The sequence below is a fragment of the Quercus suber genome, unplaced genomic scaffold (genome assembly GCF_002906115.3).
Source record: "Quercus suber isolate HL8 unplaced genomic scaffold, Cork oak 2.0 scaffold_596, whole genome shotgun sequence".
Classification (NCBI taxonomy): domain Eukaryota; kingdom Viridiplantae; phylum Streptophyta; class Magnoliopsida; order Fagales; family Fagaceae; genus Quercus; species Quercus suber.
This window is the reverse complement of record NW_027070040.1, coordinates 415,769-439,124: the sequence shown is the minus strand read 5'-3', so window position 1 is coordinate 439,124 and position 23,356 is coordinate 415,769. Positions and strand designations below refer to the sequence as shown.

General features: G+C 34.4%; 1 protein-coding gene across 1 annotated transcript; it reads left to right on the top strand.

Moving 5' to 3' along the window:
* Positions 1-12,706: 12,706 nt before the first annotated feature.
* Positions 12,707-16,072, top strand: LOC112030764 (3-ketoacyl-CoA synthase 20). The gene is given in 5 exon segments (XM_024063430.2): positions 12,707-13,611; positions 15,164-15,458; positions 15,461-15,556; positions 15,559-15,624; positions 15,627-16,072. Coding segments are annotated over 5 exon segments (1,563 nt in total). The 5' UTR covers positions 12,707-12,825; the 3' UTR covers positions 15,947-16,072.
* The last annotated feature ends 7,284 nt before the right edge of the window (positions 16,073-23,356 follow it).

Here is a 23,356-nt window from a genome sequence, read left to right as displayed (position 1 = left end):
ATATAATGGAGAGAAATGGATACCAATTGACCCCCACCCCCTCCCCAAAAAAAAAAAAAAACTATTATTTAGAAGGACAAATAACCCCAGTATCGCTAACCCCTAAATCCCTAACCACTAAATCCTTAACACCTAAATCTCTATCCCCTAAATTGTAACCCGTAAATCAGTAACCCCTAAATTGTAATTCTCAATCCCTAAACTCTAAACCCTATAAACCTAAACCTAAATTCTATAAACCTAATCTCTAAACCCTAAATCCTCAAACTCTAAACCTTAAACCACACTAATGAGGTTGCACACACAACCTCAATCCCGGAACTCTATATTGTCATATACAACATCGCGTGATCAATCTTTTCTTTATCCTATCATTCAAAAAAGATATGCGAATAACTAGTTAATCACAACGCAAATGTACTACAAATCACATTGAAAACAAAGCTGGAAAATGACATTTACTAACCATTTTGACCATCACTTTTAATTCAAAAAGAATTTTTGAATAAGGTCATTTTTATTAGAAAGTAGACATCATGGGTTTTATTTTTAATACAAATCTCCCCCAATTTGGATTAGGGTTTACAATTTAGGATTTTTCTTAACATTTATGAACTATAGTCCTATAATAAGCCCCTCCCCCCCCCCCCCCCCCTCCTCCAAAAAGAAAATGGTCCTATAACGTGGTTAAAACTTAAAAGATTAAACAAAATTGATCTTTAATTTTAACCATATTTCTCTCTTATCGTTTTAACAAAAATATTTATTCAAATATTGAGTTACCTAATTTAAAAAATGTAAAATGGAAAGTGATTTAAAACATCTCAAATTCTTACATTACCACCACATTTTAAAATTCAAACTCAAAAGACTTAAAATTTATAAATATATAAATAAAATAAAAAATAAAAATCTCAATAAATAAATAAAATAAAGGAATAACACCCACACCCACACCCACACCCACTTCTAAACATTTGTAAAGAGACTAATGTATTATTATTTGTTCACATATAAAAGTGTAGAATCACGGCACTGGCGGAGCCAGAGGGGGGGGGGCATGCCCCCCTGAGTTTTTAAATTTCCCATTAGAGGTTTGGGCAAAATTACAAGTTAAGATAAAAATTTCCTTATCGGCCCCCTCAGATTTTAGAATTTGGTCTCCTAAAAATGAAAATTTTGAACCTTCAAGTTTGTCAACTAGTCCAGAAAACCCCAAAATAATTAAAATGACACAACAATCCCAAGCCCAATATTAACCATATATTCTAATGAAAAATAAAATAAAATAAAATAAAAATCATTCCCTATATCTGGCCTATTCCTCCAACTGAGGCCCTTCCAGAGTCTAAATACAAAAAATCTCTCTCCTTAAACAAATCCCTAAATTACAAATAAATAAACCCAAATCTGTCTTTTTTAACCAATTCCTAATCACCATTACAAAGAAAATAATCCCAAATTTGTCTTACTGTATCCCATTGTGCCGCCATCTCCTTGATGCCTACCTTACTCGAGGAACCGCTTGCAAGGCATTCCACCGAACGATCCACACTCACCAGCAGCTAACCACTAGTACTTCTCCGTTTCTTTCTCTGTACTCTGCAATAATGTTGATAATATTTGTATAGCTTTTATATAATATATAATGTGAATGAATGAGTGAATGGCTTTAGTAATCTATTTACCATTGAATGAGTGGCCTGAATTCATATAGTCACTGTTGATATGATATTTTGTTTATAAAAATATAAAAGTGCTTGTTGTTGAAATATAACTTATATTTTATAATAATGCTTTTTGGTTTTCTAATTTTTAATTTTAATATGGAGTTATTATTTGCTTATTAGTTGAAGGTACTAAGATAAAGTTTTCTCTTACTATATTTAAACGTAGTTTATACTTTGCTAATTACAAATTGTAAGTAACTTGTCTATAATTGACACAAAGCAAGAAAAAAGTTCAACATTTAGAAACTAGTGTTCAATCCTTTGTCTCAATTGTTAAATCTTTAGATATTGAACTCTCTAGGAGGGCTTAAAAGTTTATTATTACTCTTGATGTTGCAACCATAACCACAAAATGTGTATTTTCCACCATGAAATTTGTCAAAACGAAAATTTTGTAACAAAATAAAATTGAGTTTTTTTTAGTAATTGTTCAAATTTGTAAATAAAATGTGTTTTTTAGAAAATTTAGTACCATGAAGGAACTAATGACACAACTTTAATCGATTAAAGTTAACTTATAAATCAAGTTCTGAAATCTACACAACATCTTATCTTACCGTTCTTCTTCTTTACTGGTTCTATGTTGGATAGCCAACGAGGATGTTGAATAGGCTTAATGAATCCTGTGGCCAGCAATTTCTGCACTTCTTTAACTATTTTCCCTTCTATTTCTATGTGAAATATCCTGGCAGGTTGGGCCACTAGCTTGGCCTCCGAGTCCACATTCAGCATATATGCAACTAGCCTAGGGTCTAACCCTGGAATCCCACACGAAAACGTCTTTGAACTCTTTCAACAGTAGTATCAACTCTGATTTTTCCTTCTCTGTCAAACTTGCACTAATCGAGATGGGCCTCGGTCCTTGCGAAACAGACCCCATGTCAACTTCCTCCATTTCTTCTTCTGTCGCAACTTGTACCTCCTTTTCTGCCACAACTCCTTCACTTTCCTCCTTATTATTTTTTTCCTCTGGATTTTCTTGAATCACGCAACACGCCAAACTCTCATGCTACCACTCTTGGGTGGGGCCCATCTGTGCTTCAATCGTGGGCCCTGCACGCCTTTATAATTTGTACATAATTCTGCCATCAGGGTCTCGAACCCTAATGCATTGAGGCATGTCATCTGATTCTGCGGTGGGCGCTTCTTTTCTTTACCTCTTTCATGCTAATAATTCCCTCAAATCAAGCTCTAGGTCACCTTGGATGTCTTCCCACTTAGGCACGAAGGTACCTCGTGGCTTCGATACTGAGCTTTCCCCAGATGGAGCCCATTGGTCATAGAACATAATTTCTACTAAATGGACCTCTACCTGCTTGAACAGTGAGGGGTTTGTGGCTACGTGTATCATTTTTCCATTCAACATTCCCTTCACACATTGGTGGTAAGTGGATGGGAAAAGCCGGTATTTGTGCAACCATGGTCTCCCCAAAAGCACATGGTATGAGACTTTTGTTTTCACCACGTCGAGCCGAGCTAAAGAAGCTATGGGTCCACCTTTAACCACAGCTAGATATGGCCTACGGTGTATTCGCCTCTTCCGCCAAATCCTGTTACTTCCATTGGACATCCTTAATTTTTTTTTTTTTTTTTCTAAAATTCCTAGGGCTTGTAGAGTACTCAATGGAATGAAGTTTACGGAAGCACTTGTATCTACCAAGTCCCTCTTTATGGGGATTTGATTTATGGATGCTGCCAAATAGAAGGGCCTCATATGGTCTGGGTATCCTACCTCCATATCCTCATTACTAAAAGTGATTTCAGTTGACTCCTGCAACAGGGCTCTATCATCTGGGGTTTCCGCTAATAGGCATTCTACTCCTGCCCCAAAGGCAATGCTTACCAAAACCTTCGTGACTATCTTCCTTTCCTTTACTGTGAACCCCAGTTGGTCGAACAGATTTTTGAACTTAAAGCTTTGCTATAAAGTGGTAATCGCTGCAGCAGGTAGGGCTGGATTCTCTTCTTCGTCCTCACCTGGATCTGCACAAATTACTATTGCTGCTACCCCCTTCCCTTTGTGGTTTGGGAGTAGGTTTCTTTGAATCTCTTGTTGGGATAGTTCTAGAGTCCCTTCTTTGATCCTGTGGTGCACCAGCCTGCGAAGCACCCAATATTAGGTGGTAGGATGTTGCACGTAATTGTGTAAACGACAAAAGCGTAGGTCCCTCTGCTCCTCTTCTGTGTGCTCTTTAAAAACTTGATTAGGTTTGAAAACTCCTTCTGCTATCCATTTGTTTAACAACACGTCTAACTCTTTCGCAGTGCATGGTATTGGTGGGGGAGTATCGTATTCTCTTCCATCTGTCTTTCTTCTTCGCTCATCATTAGATACTGCCATAGCCTGCAAAGTGCTTCTTTTGTCCATGCTTGGTTTTATAAACTGGGCAATCTTCCTGGCCTTTTGCAACAACTGTGTAAACTGAGAAATTTCTAAGTTTTCCAAGACTGCCCTATACTCCCTTATCATGTTTGTCATACACATTTCCACCAATGTTCTTTCTTCACAATGATCATAGCAATCGAATGCTATGTCCCTGAATCTTTTGATGTATTCCATCAAGTCTTCACCACTTCTTTGCTTGGTTGCTTACAGAGTTACAAGTGTTACTGTTTCTTTTCCGTGGAAGTACTTAGTGCAAAATATGTTTACCATGTTATCCCAAGTTGGAATGGATCCTGGCTTTAGGCCGATGTACCATGTGTATGCCCGGTCACATAGTGACTTGGAGAATTCTCAAAGACACAAGTCTTCGTCTACAGCATAAAGGCCAAGAGTATCAATGAACTTACTCACATACTCAACGACACTTCCCTTCTTGCCATCATACAGTGTAAAGACCTTTAGCTCATACCTCTCGGGGTACGGTTTACTAAGTACCTTCAATGGGTAAGGAGGCCTTTGTGAATAGAATCTCTCCCTAGGTGCTCTAACTCTTTCTTGTTCCAAGAGAGCCACTACTTTGGCCATAGTGATGAAACATTGTTCTGCATTCTGTGGGACACCTCCTGCTAGTGTCTTCTCTTTGTCTGCCGCATGTTCAGTTGATGGATTTCTTCCATTACTTGTTGCTGTGAATGTTGTAGGGACTGCAAGACTTCAATAAAGACGTTGGCATTATCAGTAGAAATTCTGGGCGGCGGTTGGGGTTCAGCCCCTATTCCGTTAACGCCTTCTACCTGATTAGGCTGCTGTTGATAAGGCGTTGTTGGCCTAGATTCTGCTTGTGAGGGTACGGCACTCATATTTCGCGTCGTCCTGGACTTTAAAGGAATTTTTTTGCAAGGCCTTTCGTCCCTATCTGCTTCTCAACTCCCTAGTGGAGTCACCAATTTAATGTAGGAGTCTTTTTCGTTATGTTGGGCTGGGCTACCTCCTACGGTAATAAGCCCAAGTATTCTGAGTAAGGGAGTTGAGACCGGTCCAACTGCAACTCAATTTAGGCCGGCTTATGCACAAACTATACCTCGTCTGCCAAGAGTGCGCTTATGGCAGGCAAAACTATTTCAAATGAGTCATGGCAGGCAAATATAATAATAACAACAAAATAGAGCACTCTGGCTATTTAATAGAAAAAGACCAAATAATCCATATTCATGAAACATAATCATAATAATAACAATGACTTTTACAAATAAAGTAAAGGGAACAAATGGTAATATGGGTTAATCAAAAGAGAAAGAAATCAAATCAAGTCCAGTCTGTAAGAGCAAGACCAAAGAGGGAAGAACGCCTCCTCTCAATACAGTTAATCTCCCAGGGAAATCCTGCCGTGGAAATTAATGGCTTTGAGGGAAACGGACCTAAATGGTTGGTACCCAAAGGAATCCTTTTACTTTTTGACAGAGAGTAGGATTTTGAGAGGGAGAGAGGGAAATCGACCTACTAGTGCATGTCTGCCAAACTAACTCTCTCTGTTTTTTCCTTTCTTCTTTCTTTATTTTTTTAGTTTTCCTCTTATCTTTTCTTTCTTTTGTTTTCTACTTTGTGATTCCTTTCCCCTAATTCTTGCTACCCACTTCTGGGCATGATAAGGGTCTTCTTATATAGTGCCTGCCATGACCAGATTTTACTATTTTAGCCCTTAACCACCTTTGTTTGGTCTGGGTGTACTTGCCAACCACCACTAGTCTATTTGTGTGCCACTCCTCCTTTCCAGACAAAGGAGAGTTGTTTTATTTATTAGTCTGTCGTGGCATCCTTTCCTGCCATGGTGTGGGTGCTCTCTCTCTCTCTCTATCCCTCATGGCATGCACCTAGCGGTTCCCACTCAATCTTGCTTCTTTTGGGTAGTATGTCATCCCAGCAGGACGTACCCCCCAAAAGAGCTTGGGAAAGAATCGCAAAATAAGTTTTTTCCCTTCTCCCCACTGCCAAACCATGCCCTCTTACCTCTGACCCATGACCCCACCATGTCCCATATTGGCTAGGTACAAGCTGGTGGTGTCTGGGCCTTGTGTGTGCCTCCCTTTCATGTATGTCCAAAATCTACCTGCTGCTCATGCGTTTGCCACGATATGGAGGCTTGCCTGTATAGTCTGCTGCCCTTCTTTGACCTTTTATGTGGGTTGTTTTACAATTTTTCGCTCCCCTTAAAGGCTGGGTTTTATTTGATACTGATTTTTATATTTATTTCAGCCTATTCCTTGATTGCTATCATGTCCTGCCATATTACTCTGTCATTCCTGCTTTAATGACTTGATCTTACTGGGTCTCTTCGGGCCTGCTGTTTATTCTTTCCCCAGTGGCTTAGCATGGCCATGTGTTTTCTTACTTATGAGCTCCTGTGTTCCTTTTGTTTTTTCTCGGGCATCCTTGGCCCATTTGCTTTTTTTGGGTTTCTTGCCATTTTTCCAACACTGTGTTTCCATGGGCTTTTACTAACTTCATTAGACTTTCCCAGCCTAATTACCTCATACTCATCTTTAGGGTTTATGGGCCTACCATCAACCCCTTACTCTTTTTGCTTGCATTACTTTGGGTCTGCCACAGTCCATTCTCACTTTTCTACATCATACACTGCCCATGGGTTTGCTATTTAATATTTCTCTCTTTCTAGGCTCCTTTGAGCCCATTTGCTTCCTCAAGATTCATTTATTTATTTTATGGACCTGTAATCCATTATTTCTACCACTTGAGCTTAATAGTTTTTTCTATCTATTTGCCAACTTCTTTTCGGTCTGTGTTGCTGGGCTCCCTTTTTCCTTTTTGGCTTCCAAAATGACCATCAACACTGATAAATCAAGTTTTTTTTTTGTTTTTTTTTTTGTTTACATAAGTTTTTTGCTATAATCATCTTGGCCCCCTGGAAAGATTTTCTGGCTCCACCACTGATCACGACCGATCACATTTGACTTTGGTGGACATCGTGCTTGTTGTATCTAATCCAAATTATTACTTCAACTTCTAAAATTATAATCCTTTGCATGGTATTGGCCCAACATAATCACATGATTGAATTATTTGTTTCTTACAAGTTATAACTAAAAAAAAAAAATACATGACAAACCTAATGAAGTAATAATCCTTTTCTCAAAAGTTGAGCTTGTTCATTGTACGGTGGTAGCAATCACTTATTTAAATTCTTTTCTCAAAGTGGTTGAGATATTGTCTCTTATGTTTATCAATCTTTACTTGCCGTCCACGAATTTGGAAACTCAGAGAGAGAGAGAGAGAGAGAGAGAGAGAGAGAGAGAGATTCATCTTAATGGAACGGCTATGATTGTCAATCATTCAAAATCAAAGTAACAACATCAACATCAACCTTAAACTTTAATTTTCTTTTTCTTTTTTTAATAAATACTATTGTATTTTAAATTTATGGGTTTCTATTCTATAATAATTGTTCTTTATCATTATTAGGCCAAGAGATAAATTAATCTTTTCATAAATAAAAAATAAAAAACACAAATTAATCCTTTGGTGTAGGGGATTAAACCCTAAATCACTTATTTGATGACAAAAAACTTTATCAATTAAGTTAATTGAAACTCACTGTCCTTTACCGGACTTCTTCATAAGGTTTTGCTTCACAGTCAAAGTAGGAACAATTTTTTTTTTTAATGGGAACAGTTTAAGTGCAAAAAAATTTCAAAATCCTTTCAAATTTTTCTTTTTCTTTTTTTATTTTACAAATGTTGTAATGATTTATTGTGATTAAAACATCACTTTAAATTATTTTCTTAAACTTATTGCTTTTAATTCTATGTGACTTATGCAATATTGATTAATTAAATGTAACTTATTTTATGAATTTTTAGTTATTATTTTTTAAAAATAGAAAACACCCAACCAAACCCATTAAACAAACTGAGAAAAAAAAACAAACAGATTTTAAAAACCCAACCACAATTTGTTGGACTCAACACTCAAATTAGTATGACAAAATACTACTCATAAAAAATAAAATAAAAAAATAAAAAATAAAAAACGAGTATGACAAAATGATGACAAACTCTCACTAAAAAAATTAATATCTCTACACATTTTAAAAATATAACCATTAGATTGCATGATTTTTATGGTTTTAACATACATGTCAAATTTTGTGTTAATCAGGTATTATTTACTATTTGATTTATAAACTTATTTTTATGCATAATAGTAAACTATAAAAAACTTGAAATTTAAAATTTTAATTGAAGACATAATTATTAATTTTTTGTCTTCTAAAATTTTTGCATAGATGGAGGACGTAAGAAAAAAAAATGTAAATTAATAATAGATTTATCAAAATTTATATCCAATAAAAATAAATTTTGTAAAATTGTAGTCATTACTTATTTGTAGGTCAAACTTTATCAAAATCTCTGAGCAAAAATGGACCATATTTCAATATAGCAAGCGGGCAATTTTTATTTTTTTTTTCTCTTTTTTATATGTTTTTTGGACAGAGAGAGCCAATTATGTCTAGTACATTTAGTGCACTGAACTCATCAATATATAGTAATCCATGACTAAAAATGAACACGCAGTACAGCCACAACTAATCAAGGATTACTGACACGGACATAATCCGCTTCCTTTACCGAATGGACTCGAGGATTTCACGTGGCAAATTTCTTGTCCACCATTTCTAACCACTTCTGGAAATTTTCTTGTAGCTCAAAAATTCCTTAAATTCCAAAACCCCTAAAGTAATAAACCCTAGAAAGAATCTATCATCATATTCAACCATGGATCCAATGGGCCTGCGTCGTCATCTTCCTCTCCATCAAGCTTCGCAGAGACCACCGTCGGATCCCCAGTCCCACCGCCCTCTTCACCAAGCTCCTTGCTGTCTGGCACACCACGTGTCGCGAGATCGCTCGCCACTGCGGCTCTGACGCCGCTCAATTCCTCCCGATCGAAGGCGGAAGCTTCGTCGTACTCTCCTCCATCGCCCGCCTCTCAATTTTCCTGAATCTCCCTATCAACCTCTACGCTGGCACCGCTTCTCTAAACAACTACCAGTTCTTCAAAACGACAATCAACCACATCGCCAAAGGCTCTCCTTGCTCTGGATCCATTTCCTCTTCGTCGTCGTCATCGTTGTCGTTTTGGTTCATTTCCTTAGGTAGTGGGTTTGTGGGTATTGTGAAGCCCAGGTCAGTCCCCACGGCAAAGCCACATCTCTACCTCTCCTCCATTCTGCTGAAGTTAATGTTATGAAGAAATGTTTTTGATCGGCGGGGTGGTGGTGGGATCTGGGTTTGATTATGTTGGTTTGGGTTTGATTGTGTTGATCTGGGTATGTTGTGATTGGTTTCTTGATCTGGGTTTAATCTGGGTTGGTTTGTTTACTAGGTTTATGGGTTTGATTTGTTGAGAATTCGGTGTTGATTGTGTTAGAATTTGGGGAAGAATATGAAAAATTCGATGATCTTGATTTGTGGTAGATCTGATGGTGCTGGGCCTCTTGATCTCTGAGGTGTTGAATTTGGGTTTTTCTTCTTGTTTTCATTTATGTCCTAGTGATCTGAGTTTGAGTTGTTGGGTTGCTGGGTTTGTGTTCTTGTGATGGGTTTGGGAAGAACATGAAGAACAAGTTGTAAAATAAAGAACAATATGAAGAACAAGCTGATGTGGGTTTGATTTAGTTTTTAATTTAGTTTTTATTTTTATTATTTAGTTAAAATTAATAAATTAATTTTTTAAATTTATATGCTGATGTGTTAGGGTGATGTGGCATTTTTTATAATATTTTAATTTCTCCGGCAACCTCAGCAATTTCCGTCGGTTGACTGACGGAAAGGACCAAAATGGAACGCGTTAATTGGTTTAGGGACTAAAAGTGAAAAAAAAAAAAATGTAGGGACTAAAATGGAAAAATGTCAAAATGTAGGGACTAAAAGTGCATTTACTTCAAAAATGTAATATTTTTTGTGGCATTAACATTTCTCTATTTAAAAACTCAAAGGCCACACATTTGATCATACATTTTGGGACTAGTTATACATGTGAAAAGCGATGATTGGTATNCTCATCAATATATAGTAATCTATGACTAAAAATGAACACGCAGTACAGCCACAACTAATCAAGGATTACTGACACGGACATAATCCGCTTCCTTTACCGAATGGACTCGAGGATTTCACGTGGCAAATTTCTTGTCCACCATTTCTAACCACTTCTGGAAATTTTCTTGTAGGTCCCGCAAAAACGTTTGCTTTTTCGCAGCTATAGGATGTGGTTTACACGTAAGAGAGGAATGGTTAAAGTTTGTTGAGTGTATAAAGTTGGTCAAAAATGCCTCAAACCTGGACTATTGGACACGATATCCTAAACTGAGGAGTCTGACTTTTCTCTTTAAGGTCAAAATGGGTCATAGCTTAATTAATTCTCTAATGAGTCATATTAATGGGTCCACAATTGTTAATAAACCAATTTTAAAAAGTTTTGACATTATTTTTATGAAAAATATAAAAATTTGTCAAAAAAAAATTTACTTATTTCTTCTTTTCCCTTGGTTTATTCTTCATTAAATACTAGTGATTATCCATATATAAATATAATTCAATCACAAGTTGATATATGATGCAAATTGATCACAAGTTGATACTTAAAGCTAATTGGGTAAAGTGTGTGGCTGTTGTTCTGCTCTCCATTCACATAGTTTTAAATATATATATATATATATATAAAAACTAAGACGTAACCACCGCACACCATTGGTGCGATGGTTACTCCACAAGTATTAGTGCTTGTGGGGTGTGGAGGGCAAGGGTCAGGGTTTAAGTCTCCAAGAAAGAGCTTTCATACACATATACACTTAAATTAAGTTAGAGTAGACTTTCTATCTTTTATAAAATAAAAAATAAAAAAAAGACTTAGAATTTAATATTGCTATATTCCTGTTAAGCCACCTCATCGGCCATATCATGCGTTAAAAAAAAATCCTTTATGATTTTTCTATTTTATTTTATATAAAATAATCACATATAATTCATGAAAAAACCTGTCAATGCACGCCATTACTATTCAACCTGTTACAATTCATTTGTTTTAAATGGAAATATTTGACTATTCAACTACCCAAATTGATTTCAACTTTTTATTTTCTTCTTTCTAATTTCAAGTAATTGTTAAAACTTAATAATTTATTATCTTTTTAGTGGATATATGCACATGTTTCACTATTCATTACAAACGTTGTTATTCATTATATGCAAATGTTTGATTATATTCAACTACCCAAATTGATTTAAAATTTTGTTTTCTTCTTTCTAATTTCAAGTAATTGTTAAAATTGAATATTTAAACTTTTCATCTTCCTATTCTAAAAAAATAAATAATAAATAAATAAATAATTCTTCTTCTCTTCCTCCAACCTTTCCCTTTCCTCTTTGCCTCTTTATCTCCCTGCTACTCTTTATTTAACCATTAAACTTCCTTCATCATTTCATTTTTCTTATATTTTGACTCTTCTTCTCTCCATCTTATTTTGTATAAATTTGATATCACTTATTCCGTTCAATTCATATTTTTTTTTCTCCACAAAAATTGTGAGTACTCTCTCTCTCTCTCTTGATTTTTGTTCTTTCTTATAACTCTAATTTAGGTTGATGGTTTTTTTTATTTAATTTTTTTGTGTTGTATTTTTCAAATTTTCCATCACAAATCACTCTTATAGCTTTGTTTGAATTTTGGTTTGGGTTAATATGTAGTTTTTTTTTTTTTAAATAAAAATTTGAGTTTATACATGGCTACAAATTTGAATGTGCCTACCAATAGACTTTCACTGAACAGAGATGTATTCACAATGTTTTTAACTTCATAAACTTCTTTGGTAATGTGAATTTGAGAAAGAGAAAATGGTAAGCAAATGATGTATGGTCTTTTATAATCCCTTATGTCTTAAGAAAGTGGAGGGCCTATTAGTCTCCCTTCTGATTAATAAATAAGGGGGGGGGGGGGGGGGATGGGGGGGAATGTTAAAAATTAAGTATGCAGCGAGAAAAAGGAAAAGAAAATAACAAAAGCAATGTATATAAATTGAGTGTTATTTTACGTGTTAGTATGAAGTATGAAGAGTTGTTCAACTTCAAGTAGGAATATGACTCACGACCTCGTAGTTCACCCAACATGTGATATTAATACAACCATTGATCATCTGACACGTTCATCAAATGTGACGACATTGTGGGAAATTGGGAATAGTCTACGAATGGCAAAGTAGCAATTAGTAGGGGTGAAGTGGGTGAATAAAAATTAATACGGTGAAATCAAATGAAATGAAATGATAGTTAACTTATCATTATTGTTGTTACTTATTATCAAACACCCCCCAACTATTTTCTTCCTTAAATTCCCCATGAGTTGGCAAATTCAATGCCCCGCCGAAGTTAACAATTAAATGTTCGTTGGGGTAGTTGCATCCTCCCCCTTCCCACCATTGCCTCATCGCCCCCTTTAAAGTCTCAACCTTCTTTCCCAACTTTTCAAGCCATTACTCTCTCACGTTTCCTAGCTAGCTAGACTGTACATCTACCCTTCTTTAATTTTCACTTGAATTCCGATTTGGATTTTGCTTTTTTATATCCAAATTTCCAACCCCCATAATACACATACAACTGCCTTCTTTCTTCTCTAAAAGATCCCAACACCACCACCATGGGAGACGAGAGGAAGCAACCCCCAGAAACTGTACCGGTTTCGGTTCAAACTCTGCCCGAGAGAAAGAAAAATAAGCTCCCTAACTTTCTCTTATCCGTCAGACTCAAATATGTGAAACTTGGGTACCACTACTTAATCTCCAATGCCATGTACCTCTTGCTTGTACCACTTCTTGGCATGACTTCGGCTCATCTTTCTATGCTCACTCTTCAAGATGTTTTGCAGTTATGGGACAACCTAATAAAGTTCAATCTTGTTTCGGTGACTATAGGCTCATGCGTAATGGTTTTCCTTGCCACCTTTTACTTCACCAGCCGTCCAAGAAAAGTTTACCTAGTAAACTTTGCGTGTTACAAGCCTGAAGAGGCTCGAATATGTACGAGGGAGATTTTCATGGAAAGGTCTACTTTAACTGGGAGTTTCACGGAGGAGAACTTGGCTTTTCAAAAGAAGATTCTGGAAAGGTCAGGATTGGGCCAAAAGACCTACTTGCCTGAGGCCGTGTTGAGAGTCCCGCCTAATCCCTGTATGGCCGAGGCAAGGAAGGAGGCTGAGGCTGTCATGTTCGGAGCCATTGATGAGCTCTTGGCAAAGACTGGAGTGAAGGCTAAGGATATAGGGATTCTTGTAGTCAATTGTAGCTTGTTCAACCCAACTCCATCCCTCTCCTCCATGATTGTGAATCACTACAAGCTCAGAGGGAACATTTTAAGCTACAATCTTGGCGGTATGGGTTGTAGTGCCGGCCTTATTTCTATAGATCTTGCTAAGCAGCTATTACAGGTTGGTTTTCTTCCATTTTTTGTTTTTTTTTTTTTGTTTTAATAGTATTACGCAAACTTAAATTTTCAAATTTAAATCTCTTTGTTTATCCAACTCTTAACAAATTCACACTTCATGAGAAAATGGCTATGTTAATGTATGTTTTGATGACATTCATGATCATCTATTTTAGAAAAAAAATTATAAAAAATTGAAATAATTGTCAAAAAAAATTTAATTATTATTTTATATTCTTATAAAAAAAAATTTCAAAATGATTTATTAAAAGATGCTTTAAAATGTATATTAGTAAATCCTATATATATATATATATATATATCAGTTAATAGAATATGTTGAATACTCTTTAACATCTGTTCTTAGCAATTGAATCAGTAACTGACCAATAAGAGCCCTCCTTTTTTTGTTAGTAGTCGTTGGGTGAATGCTTTTACCATACTAGAAGTCCATGATCCATCTGTCTATGATCAAAAAATGGTATTGATCACTAGGCATATAGTAAAAACTCTCACTTACTTATATGCAGTGGGCCCCTCTCTCATAATATGGGAGGACCTCATATGCGTCTGGGATTCACAGCCGAGAGATACCAGCCACATAATGATAGACCCCTCAAATAGCTAGGTCCACTTGTCTGCATGTCCAGCTGGTCGTGGGTGTCGCATATTGAAAGATGTACGTACCTGAGGGTTTTTTTTTTTTTTTAAAGGTACCTGAGGGTTATTAATTGGGTCCGCAACACAGTCATTAAAAAACTGGTACTTCCCATCCACCCTCATAATAATGTCTGCATAGATACTGATTTTTTCCATCCTTTCTTGAAAGTGATATTGAATATGCCGAATTTGACACAATTTTGTGCTACAGTTTTAAATTGTAATTGATAAAGGTGTATTTTTACATGACTTATTATCACACTTTTACTAATAATAATTTGTTATATAATGAGTTGTGATACAAAATTGTACTAAATTTGATGTCCTACTAAAAAATAATAATATTGTTACATTTTTTTTAATTTAATTGTTAAATTGCATATTGTTCATGTTGTTAATATATATATATATATACACTAAATTTCATGTCAATATAATAAATTTTACTATTCAATTCATAAACATATTTTTTATACAAAATTTTAGAATTAGAAAAACATGAAATTTAAACATTTGATTGATAATATAACTATTAATCTTTAATCTTCTAGCAATTTTATAAGTATAAAGCATATAAGAAAAACAAAATGTAATTCAATAGTAGATTTATTAAAATTTAATTTCAATAAAAATATATATTAAGTAGAATTAAATGCCTACAACTAATTTTGTATCCAAATTAACTTTATGTGGAAAATAGATAGAAATAGTTAAATAGCTTGTCATACCATACAAAGGCAAATATCTAATTTAGACTTTGAAATGAAACTATTTCAAATAGAAATAATCCTTTTCGTACGATGGGTTTCATAAATATAGTTTAAAATTTTAATTATCCCTTTCTCAAAAAAAAAAAAATTTTAATTATCCATTCCTCTTAATTAATTTACCTGCAGGTGCACCCTAACTCTTACGCCCTAGTAATGAGCATGGAGAACATAACTCTTAATTGGTACTTCGGCAACGACCGATCAATGCTAGTCTCAAACTGCCTCTTTCGCATGGGTGGAGCAGCGATCCTCCTATCCAATCGTTCTTCAGATCGTCGTCGTTCAAAGTATCAACTCATCCACACCGTACGTACCCACAAGGGTGCCGATGATAAGTGTTACAATTGTGTGTTCCAAAAAGAGGATGAAACCAAAAGAATTGGTGTCTCACTCTCAAAAGACCTGATGGCAGTGGCGGAGAAGCCCTCAAAACCAACATCACAACACTTGGGCCATTAGTCCTTCCCATGTCTGAACAACTACTATTTTTTGCGACTTTAGTGGGAAGGAAGATCTTTAAAATGAAGATAAACCATACATTCCAGATTTTAAGCTAGCTTTCGAGCATTTTTGCATTCATGCAGGGGGAGAGCAGTGCTAGATGAGCTAGAGAAAAACCTGGAGCTCACGGATTGGCAGATGGAGCCTTCAAGAATGACTCTTAATAGGTTTGGGAATACTTCTAGTAGTTCTTTGTGGTATGAATTGGCTTACACTGAGGCTAAAGGGAGGATCAAGAAGGGTGACAGGACGTGGCAGATTGCTTTCGGTTCGGGATTCAAGTGTAACAGTGCTGTATGGCGTGCTTTAAAGACCATTGACCCAGTTAAGGAGAAGAGTCCTTGGGTGGATGAGATTGATGAGTTTCCAGTTCATGTGCCTAAAGTGTCAGCCATTAATGTTTCTTGAAAGTTTAAATTAAGTTTCTTCGTGGGAGGGAGGAAATTTGTGTGTATTAAATTTATTTCTGAATGCCATATAAACAATTGAAATCTGTTGCTTAATTGAATGTTTCTTATAGTTTTTATGTGTTAATTAATTGCCTACATTTCTAATTCCCATATAGTAGTATAAAATAAGGGAACTCATTGCCAAAAAAAAAAATGAGGGAACTCTTCATAATTTTTATTTTTATTTTAGAAAAAAGGTAACTCCTTAAAATATTTTCCTCATCCGTACTGCCATACAAATATTGAGGTAAGGGCAGGGGCGCCATGTACAATTCAGGGGGTTTAACCCCTGAGCTGGCAATATATATATATATATATAATTTTTTTTATTTTTTTATTTGACCCATCTAAAATAAAAATTTGAACACCTTAACTCTGAAATTTTTTTAAACCCACTTGAAATAAGTTTAAATATGATCCTCTTAACAATATTTCGGTCATTTTAAACACAAAAAAGCCCAACAACAAATCAATTTTAATCTAAAATCTAAATAGAAAACTCAACAACAAAAGTAAATTTCTTTTCATCTTAAATCTCCAAAAAATCTCATTTAGATCTTAACAAATTTGAAATAAACTAATGGAAAATTTATAGTTTACATTGTACTATCAATATAAAATTTACATCGTTTCTAAACAAATGTGTACTCTGTATAATTATCTACAATGTAAATCTTACATTGATTCTAGACAAATGTGTACAATATAATTGTCTACAATGTAAATCTAACATTGATAATATAATATAAAGTATAATTGTTCTAAACTAATAGATAAAAGTATTTTAAGCAGTAATAATTAAAATTCATTTAACAGCAACAATTAATATGTTCATTGTATTAAGAAAAAATGTGTTAAATGAACTTACGGTTTATTTTTTATTCTAGTTCGTGTACAAATGGCAGACAAATTTGTAATAAGGAAACCATGTAGACTATAAGATTCATCTCTTACTTAAGATATATCTTCTTACTAACCCAAAATATATCTTCTTACTAACCCCTCTAGAAAATAATCCTGAATCTGCCACTCATACCTTAATTGTAGAAGTAGGAATTATTGTTGTTTACTTTTAACTGAAAATTATTGAATACTCTAAGAATACCATAAATACATACTCTCCTCTCTCACATAAATTATGGGTTCCACCATAAATTTAATTAGTGAGATCCACAATTATGTGAGATGAAGGCATATGCATTTATAGTACTTTGAAAGTACCCAGTAATTACCCAGTTTTAAGTAGATCCTAATTTGTAACTGTTTATATCTTGGAAATACATTTGGCGAAATATCATTGTTGTGATTTGAGATTTGAGAAATATTATCAAGGACAAATTTCAACTACAAAACTGATTGTAGCCTCAAACTACAATTTCATTCAATATATTTTTATTGGATGTTACTAAATTCTAACTAAGTAAGCCAAGGTTTGCTAGAGATGCTTGCTGTGAAGGAACCACTACTCATTAAAGGGCTTAAGCTGATTGGTCTACTTAATATCAAACTTGAGCTCACTAAGCTAAATTTTATACCCAAGCTTGGTTTTTAAATTTCAAAACGAGCTCAAGTTTTTTCACGACTTATATTAGGTTAGTTAGTTAAATAAACTAATTTAATAAAGAATTTACTCAAAAATGTGTTTTGATGTCGTCCAATTTTAAGTTAGAAATTGTTGTGTAGCTAAGGTTATTGTTCCACAGAAAAAATGACCAATAATATATAGAAGAATATGGTTGAAACTAGCAAAAAAAGAGTTTGGTAAAATTCAATAATTAAAATTACTAGGGCATCTAGGTTTATCCACCAATATCATTAAGCATCTTCTACCAATTCAATTTTAGTACACAATCAGGTAAGTAAACGCATAAATTAATTATTTGATTAGAAGATTTAAAAATAATTTTTATTAGTAAAACTTTCTCTGGTTGATTCTATTCATCAATTGATCCATTGATTTAGTCTAGAAAAGAATAACTTCATTAGAAAATATCAAAAACATCACATACACTAGAGGCATTGTTGTGACAAAAGTAAAATCTAACAAAATTATTGTGTTTCACTAGAGGGATTATAAAACCTTATTCTAACAATAAGGAAATCTAAGAATAAACTTATGAAAAGATATGGCCAAAATATTTCCATTTCAGGATTTTTTTTTTTTCCAATTTTGCCTTGAACAAAATTCTCTCTTGCCTTTTATATTTTTTTCTTGAATGAAATTCTCTCTTTCCTTTTCTATTTTCACATATCTTTAACTTGTTAAATTCTTCAAAACCATTTCTCAATTGATCTTGACTCTTGGATTCTCTTAACTACTTAATGTCTACTTGATTAGTTGATTAGTTTTAATATCATGCTAGGGAAAAATAAATGTAATAAGTATATTTAGAGAAAACTTGCAAACTAATAAATCCCAAGTAACTTTATTTGTTGTCTTAAGTCTTTATCAAAGTGAAGACAGCAATGAGCATAGCAATAAACAACAAGAGCAGCAAGCTCTGTGGTTAGTAATTTACTCAAAAATGTGTTTTGATGTCGTCCAATTTTAAGTTAGAAATTGTTGTGTAGCTAAGGTTATTGTTCCACAGAAAAAATGACCAATAATATATAGAAGAATATGGTTGAAACTAGCAAAAAAAGAGTTTGGTAAAATTCAATAATTAAAATTACTAGGGCATCTAGGTTTATCCACCAATATCATTAAGCATCTTCTACCAATTCAATTTTAGTACACAATCAGGTAAGTAAACGCATAAATTAATTATTTGATTAGAAGATTTAAAAATAATTTTTATTAGTAAAACTTTCTCTGGTTGATTCTATTCATCAATTGATCCATTGATTTAGTCTAGAAAAGAATAACTTCATTAGAAAATATCAAAAACATCACATACACTAGAGGCATTATTGTGACAAAAGTAAAATCTAACAAAATTATTGTGTTTCACTAGAGGGATTATAAAACCTTATTCTAACAATAAGGAAATCTAAGAATAAACTTATGAAAAGATATGGCCAAAATATTTCCATTTCAGGATTTTTTTTTTTTCCAATTTTGCCTTGAACAAAATTCTCTCTTGCCTTTTATATATATATTTTTTTTTTGAATGAAATTCTCTCTTTCCTTTTCTATTTTCACATATCTTTAACTTGTTAAATTCTTCAAAACCATTTCTCAATTGATCTTGACTCTTGGATTCTCTTAACTACTTAATGTCTACTTGATTAGTTGATTAGTTTTAATATCATGCTAGGGAAAAATAAATGTAATAAGTATATTTAGAGAAAACTTGCAAACTAATAAATCCCAAGTAACTTTATTTGTTGTCTTAAGTCTTTATCAAAGTGAAGACAGCAATGAGCATAGCAATAAACAACAAGAGCAGCAAGCTCTGTGGTTAGAACAAAACAAAGCACAAAAACGACAGTAGCTTGTAGTGAATTTCTTTGTACATGCAACTTGTAGTTTAGTAGATGAAATAATTTCTTTAAGTAATAGCACGTGAGAAAGTTAGTTATTACTGTAAGGACACGTGTGTAGTTAGTTTTCTCTTCTATTTTTGCAGTTAGGTGGTTAGCTTGATTTAGTCACTTTATATAAAACTTTTGTAGTCATTCTTTCTAATTAATTCAATTGAGATCATTTTTCATCCATTCCTTGATATGGTATCAGAGCTGAAGCTCTAGATTTTCCCCAATCTCATTCAATCTAAGGTTCTTCCAGTTCAACATTTCCCTCAATTTCACTTCGTTTATTGAAGTTTTTCTTTCAATTACACTTCATTTCTTGAAATTTTTCCTTTCTTCATTCAAAGAATTTTCCTTTTTCAACAATGGCTTCCGCTGACTCATCTCTTCCTGTTGCTATTATTGAGACTACCACTTCAACACAAGAATCTCCAAGGGATGATCCTTTGTTTCTTCATCATGGAGAAAGCATCAGCACTATTCTTGTGACTCAGCCATTAACAAGGAATGAGAATTGCCTAACTTGGGCTCGATCTATGAGAAAGACTTTACTTACAAAGAACAAATTGGGTTTCATTGATGGAAGCTTGACTCTTTCATCTCCATTAGTGTCAACTCCTTCAGCCATTCATGCCTAGATTAGGTGTGATAACATGGTTGAGACATGGTTGACAAACTCAGTGTCTCCCAAGATTCAGCTAGCATTGTGTATGAAGACACAGCCTTAGAGATCTGGACAAACTTGAGAGATAGATTTTCTCAAAAGAATGGCCCTAGAATCTTTAATTTGCAAAAGTAGATAGCAGAATTGCATCAAGGTGAAGTTTCAATTACTGATTTCTTTACTCAGCTTAAAGTGCTATAGGATCAATTGCAAAGTTATAGTCTTTTTCCCTTCTTATACTTGTGTCAAGTGTGTCTGCTATATTAATAAGAGATTGATTGAACTGCAAGTTAGAGAGTCAATAATGAAGTTCTTGATGGGTGTAAATGATTCTTTTTCCCAAGTAAGAACTTAAGTGTTGTTAATGGATCCCCTTCCCTCACTTAATAAGGTGTATGCCTTGTTAATTCAAGGAGAAGTGCAAAGGACCATGACCAATGGTGCAAGTACTCATGTTGAGTCTACTGTGCTTGCAGCCAAAGGTCAAAACTTCTCTTCTAAATCAACAAGCAATCAGAATAATAAAGGGAAGGATAGGCCATTGTGTACACATTGTAAAAAATTGAGTCGTACTATTGACAAGTGCTACAAGTTGTATGGATTTCCACCAGGGTTTAAGTTCAAGAACAAACCCTTAATGGCACATCAAGTGTCCTCAGGTCAAATTTCAGAGTCATTGCCTTTTGCTTCTCCATTGTACAATCATCATGCTTTCACTCTTGATCAATATTAGCAACTGCTAGTTTTGATTGATGCTTCAAACTCATCCCTTGTAGCAACATCTCAAGCAAAGGAAGTTCCAATGGCCAATGTGGCATCTTCTTCCAACACTGCAATGGCAGGTATTGATTTCTCTCACAGTCATTGATTTCTCTCACAGTCTTTTTTCTATACAAGTGGTCAATAGAAGGGCTTATGGTAGGCATACTAGGGTGTTAGACACTGGTGCTACTTGCCATTTTGTTTGTTCTGTTGACTTGTTTACCACAATTACTGCTACTATGCAATCTTTGGTTCAATTGCCTAATGGGGAATCAGCACAAGTGACTTACATTGAAACTCTTGTTCTATCTTCCTCTCTCACTCTCAAAAATGCCCTTTGTGTTCCATCTTTCACCTTTAACTTTTTATTTGTTAGTACAATTACTTAATCTCAACCATATTGCCTTGTTTTTTTTTTCTATTTATTTATTTTTTTTCCAGGATCTTTTATCTTGGAAAACGATATGGGTAGGAAAGGCAATTGATGGATTGTACCTATTGTAGTGAGAAAGCCTTCAGTATACTCTTGGTTCTTCCCTTGCTGACTTCTTAGCTACTCACAAAATCAGTGCTACATTTCATCCTTTCTCTACAACAACTTCTACAAATCCTCATTGTAACTTTTCTTTCCTTTGGCATGCAAGATTAAGTCACCCTTCTGACATCAAACTTAATGTTTTGAGTCATGTTATTCCTTCTTTACAATCTTCTTGTAATAAAGAATGTCAAGTTTTTCCTATGAAAAAACTTAAACGATTGCCATTTCCTTTCAATAATAAAATCAGTAGTTGTGCTTTTGATTTGGTTCATATGGATGTATGGGGACCATATTCAACTCCTATTTTAGATGGCTTCAAATATTTTTTAACTATTGTGGATGATACAACTAGAGCAACATGGTTGTTTTTTATGAGGTCAAAGTCTGGAGTTAGGCAGTTGTTTCATTCTTTTTATACCATGGTTTTTACACAATTTGGACTAAAAATCAAAGCTCTAAGAACTGAAAATGCTAAGGAATTTGATATGCCAGATTTTCTTGATTCTCATAGTATCATTTACCAACATAGCTGTGTTTACACTCCACAACAAAATTTTGTTGTGAAGACGAAACATATGCATCCCCTTTCCATAGCTAAAGTACTACAAATTCAATTTCAAATTCTTATCCAATTTTAGGGTGACTGTCTTTTAACTGCAGCCTATCTAATCAACAGATTGCCCTCTCCTTTGTTGAATGATAAAACACCTTTTGAACTTCTTTTTAAAAGGCCACCAAATTATAATCTTCTCAATGTGTTTGGTTGTTTGTGTTTTGCTTCCACTATTGCTCAAATTAGGAACAAGTTTTCTCCAAAAGCAAGAAAATGTGTTTTTATTGGTTATCCTTTTAATATAAAAGATATATATAAGCTTTTTGATCTTGAGTCTTATACTGTTTTTGTCTCAAGGGATGTCATTTTTCATGAGTCAATCTTCCCTTATGTTTCAAACTCATGTGAATTTGATTCTTATCCTTCATTGCCTTTACCTTGTGTTCCTGCTATCTTTACTATCTTTGATGGCACTATTCTACCCAAACCTCCTTCTACCATTCCTCAAGATTCAATCATTCAAGTTCATCATACACTTGATGATGATTTTCTTGCTGAAGTACCAGAAGAACCTCCTGAACCTGTTGTTGATCCTATCCCTCTTAGGAGGTCATCTAGACTAATCAAATAACCATCTTACTTACAAGCATATTACTACAATCAAGTCTCATCTGTCATTGATGCCAGTCCTACTCATTTAGGTACTTCCCATCCTCTATCTTCTCATATTTCTTATCAGCACCTCTCTCCCTCTTACAAAACCTTTTGTTGTTCTATTTCATCCATTGTTAAGCCCACTTTCTACTATCAAGCTGTTTCTAATCCCAAATAGTAAGAGGCCATGGCTGCTGATATAGCAGCACTTGAGGCTAACAATACATGGACATTAACTCCACTACCTGCAAGTAAAAAGCCCATAGAGTGCAAATGAGTTTACAAAATTAAGTACAAAGATGATGGTTCAATTGAAAGATACAAGGCAAGGTTAGTGGCTAAGGGGTTTACATAAAAAAGAGTGGACTACTTTGAAACATTTTCCCCAATGGCAAAGATGGTATCTGTCAAAGTCTTTCTTGCTGTGGCAGGAGTTAAGGGTTGGTTCCTTAGTCAATTGGATGTGAACAATACCTTTTTACATAGTGATTTGGTTCAAAATCCCCCTTCCACAAGGGTTTCATAGCCAGAGGGAGGTGGTTTGTATGCTCAATAAATCAATATATGGCCTTAAGAAAGCTTCTAGGCAATGTTTTGCCAAATTTTCCAGCACTTTGATTCAACTTGGCTTCAATCAATCCAAAGCCGATTATTCCTTATTCACTAGGAAGCAAGGGGATATTTTTATAGTTCTTTTAGTATATGTGGATGATGTTTTAGTGGCTTG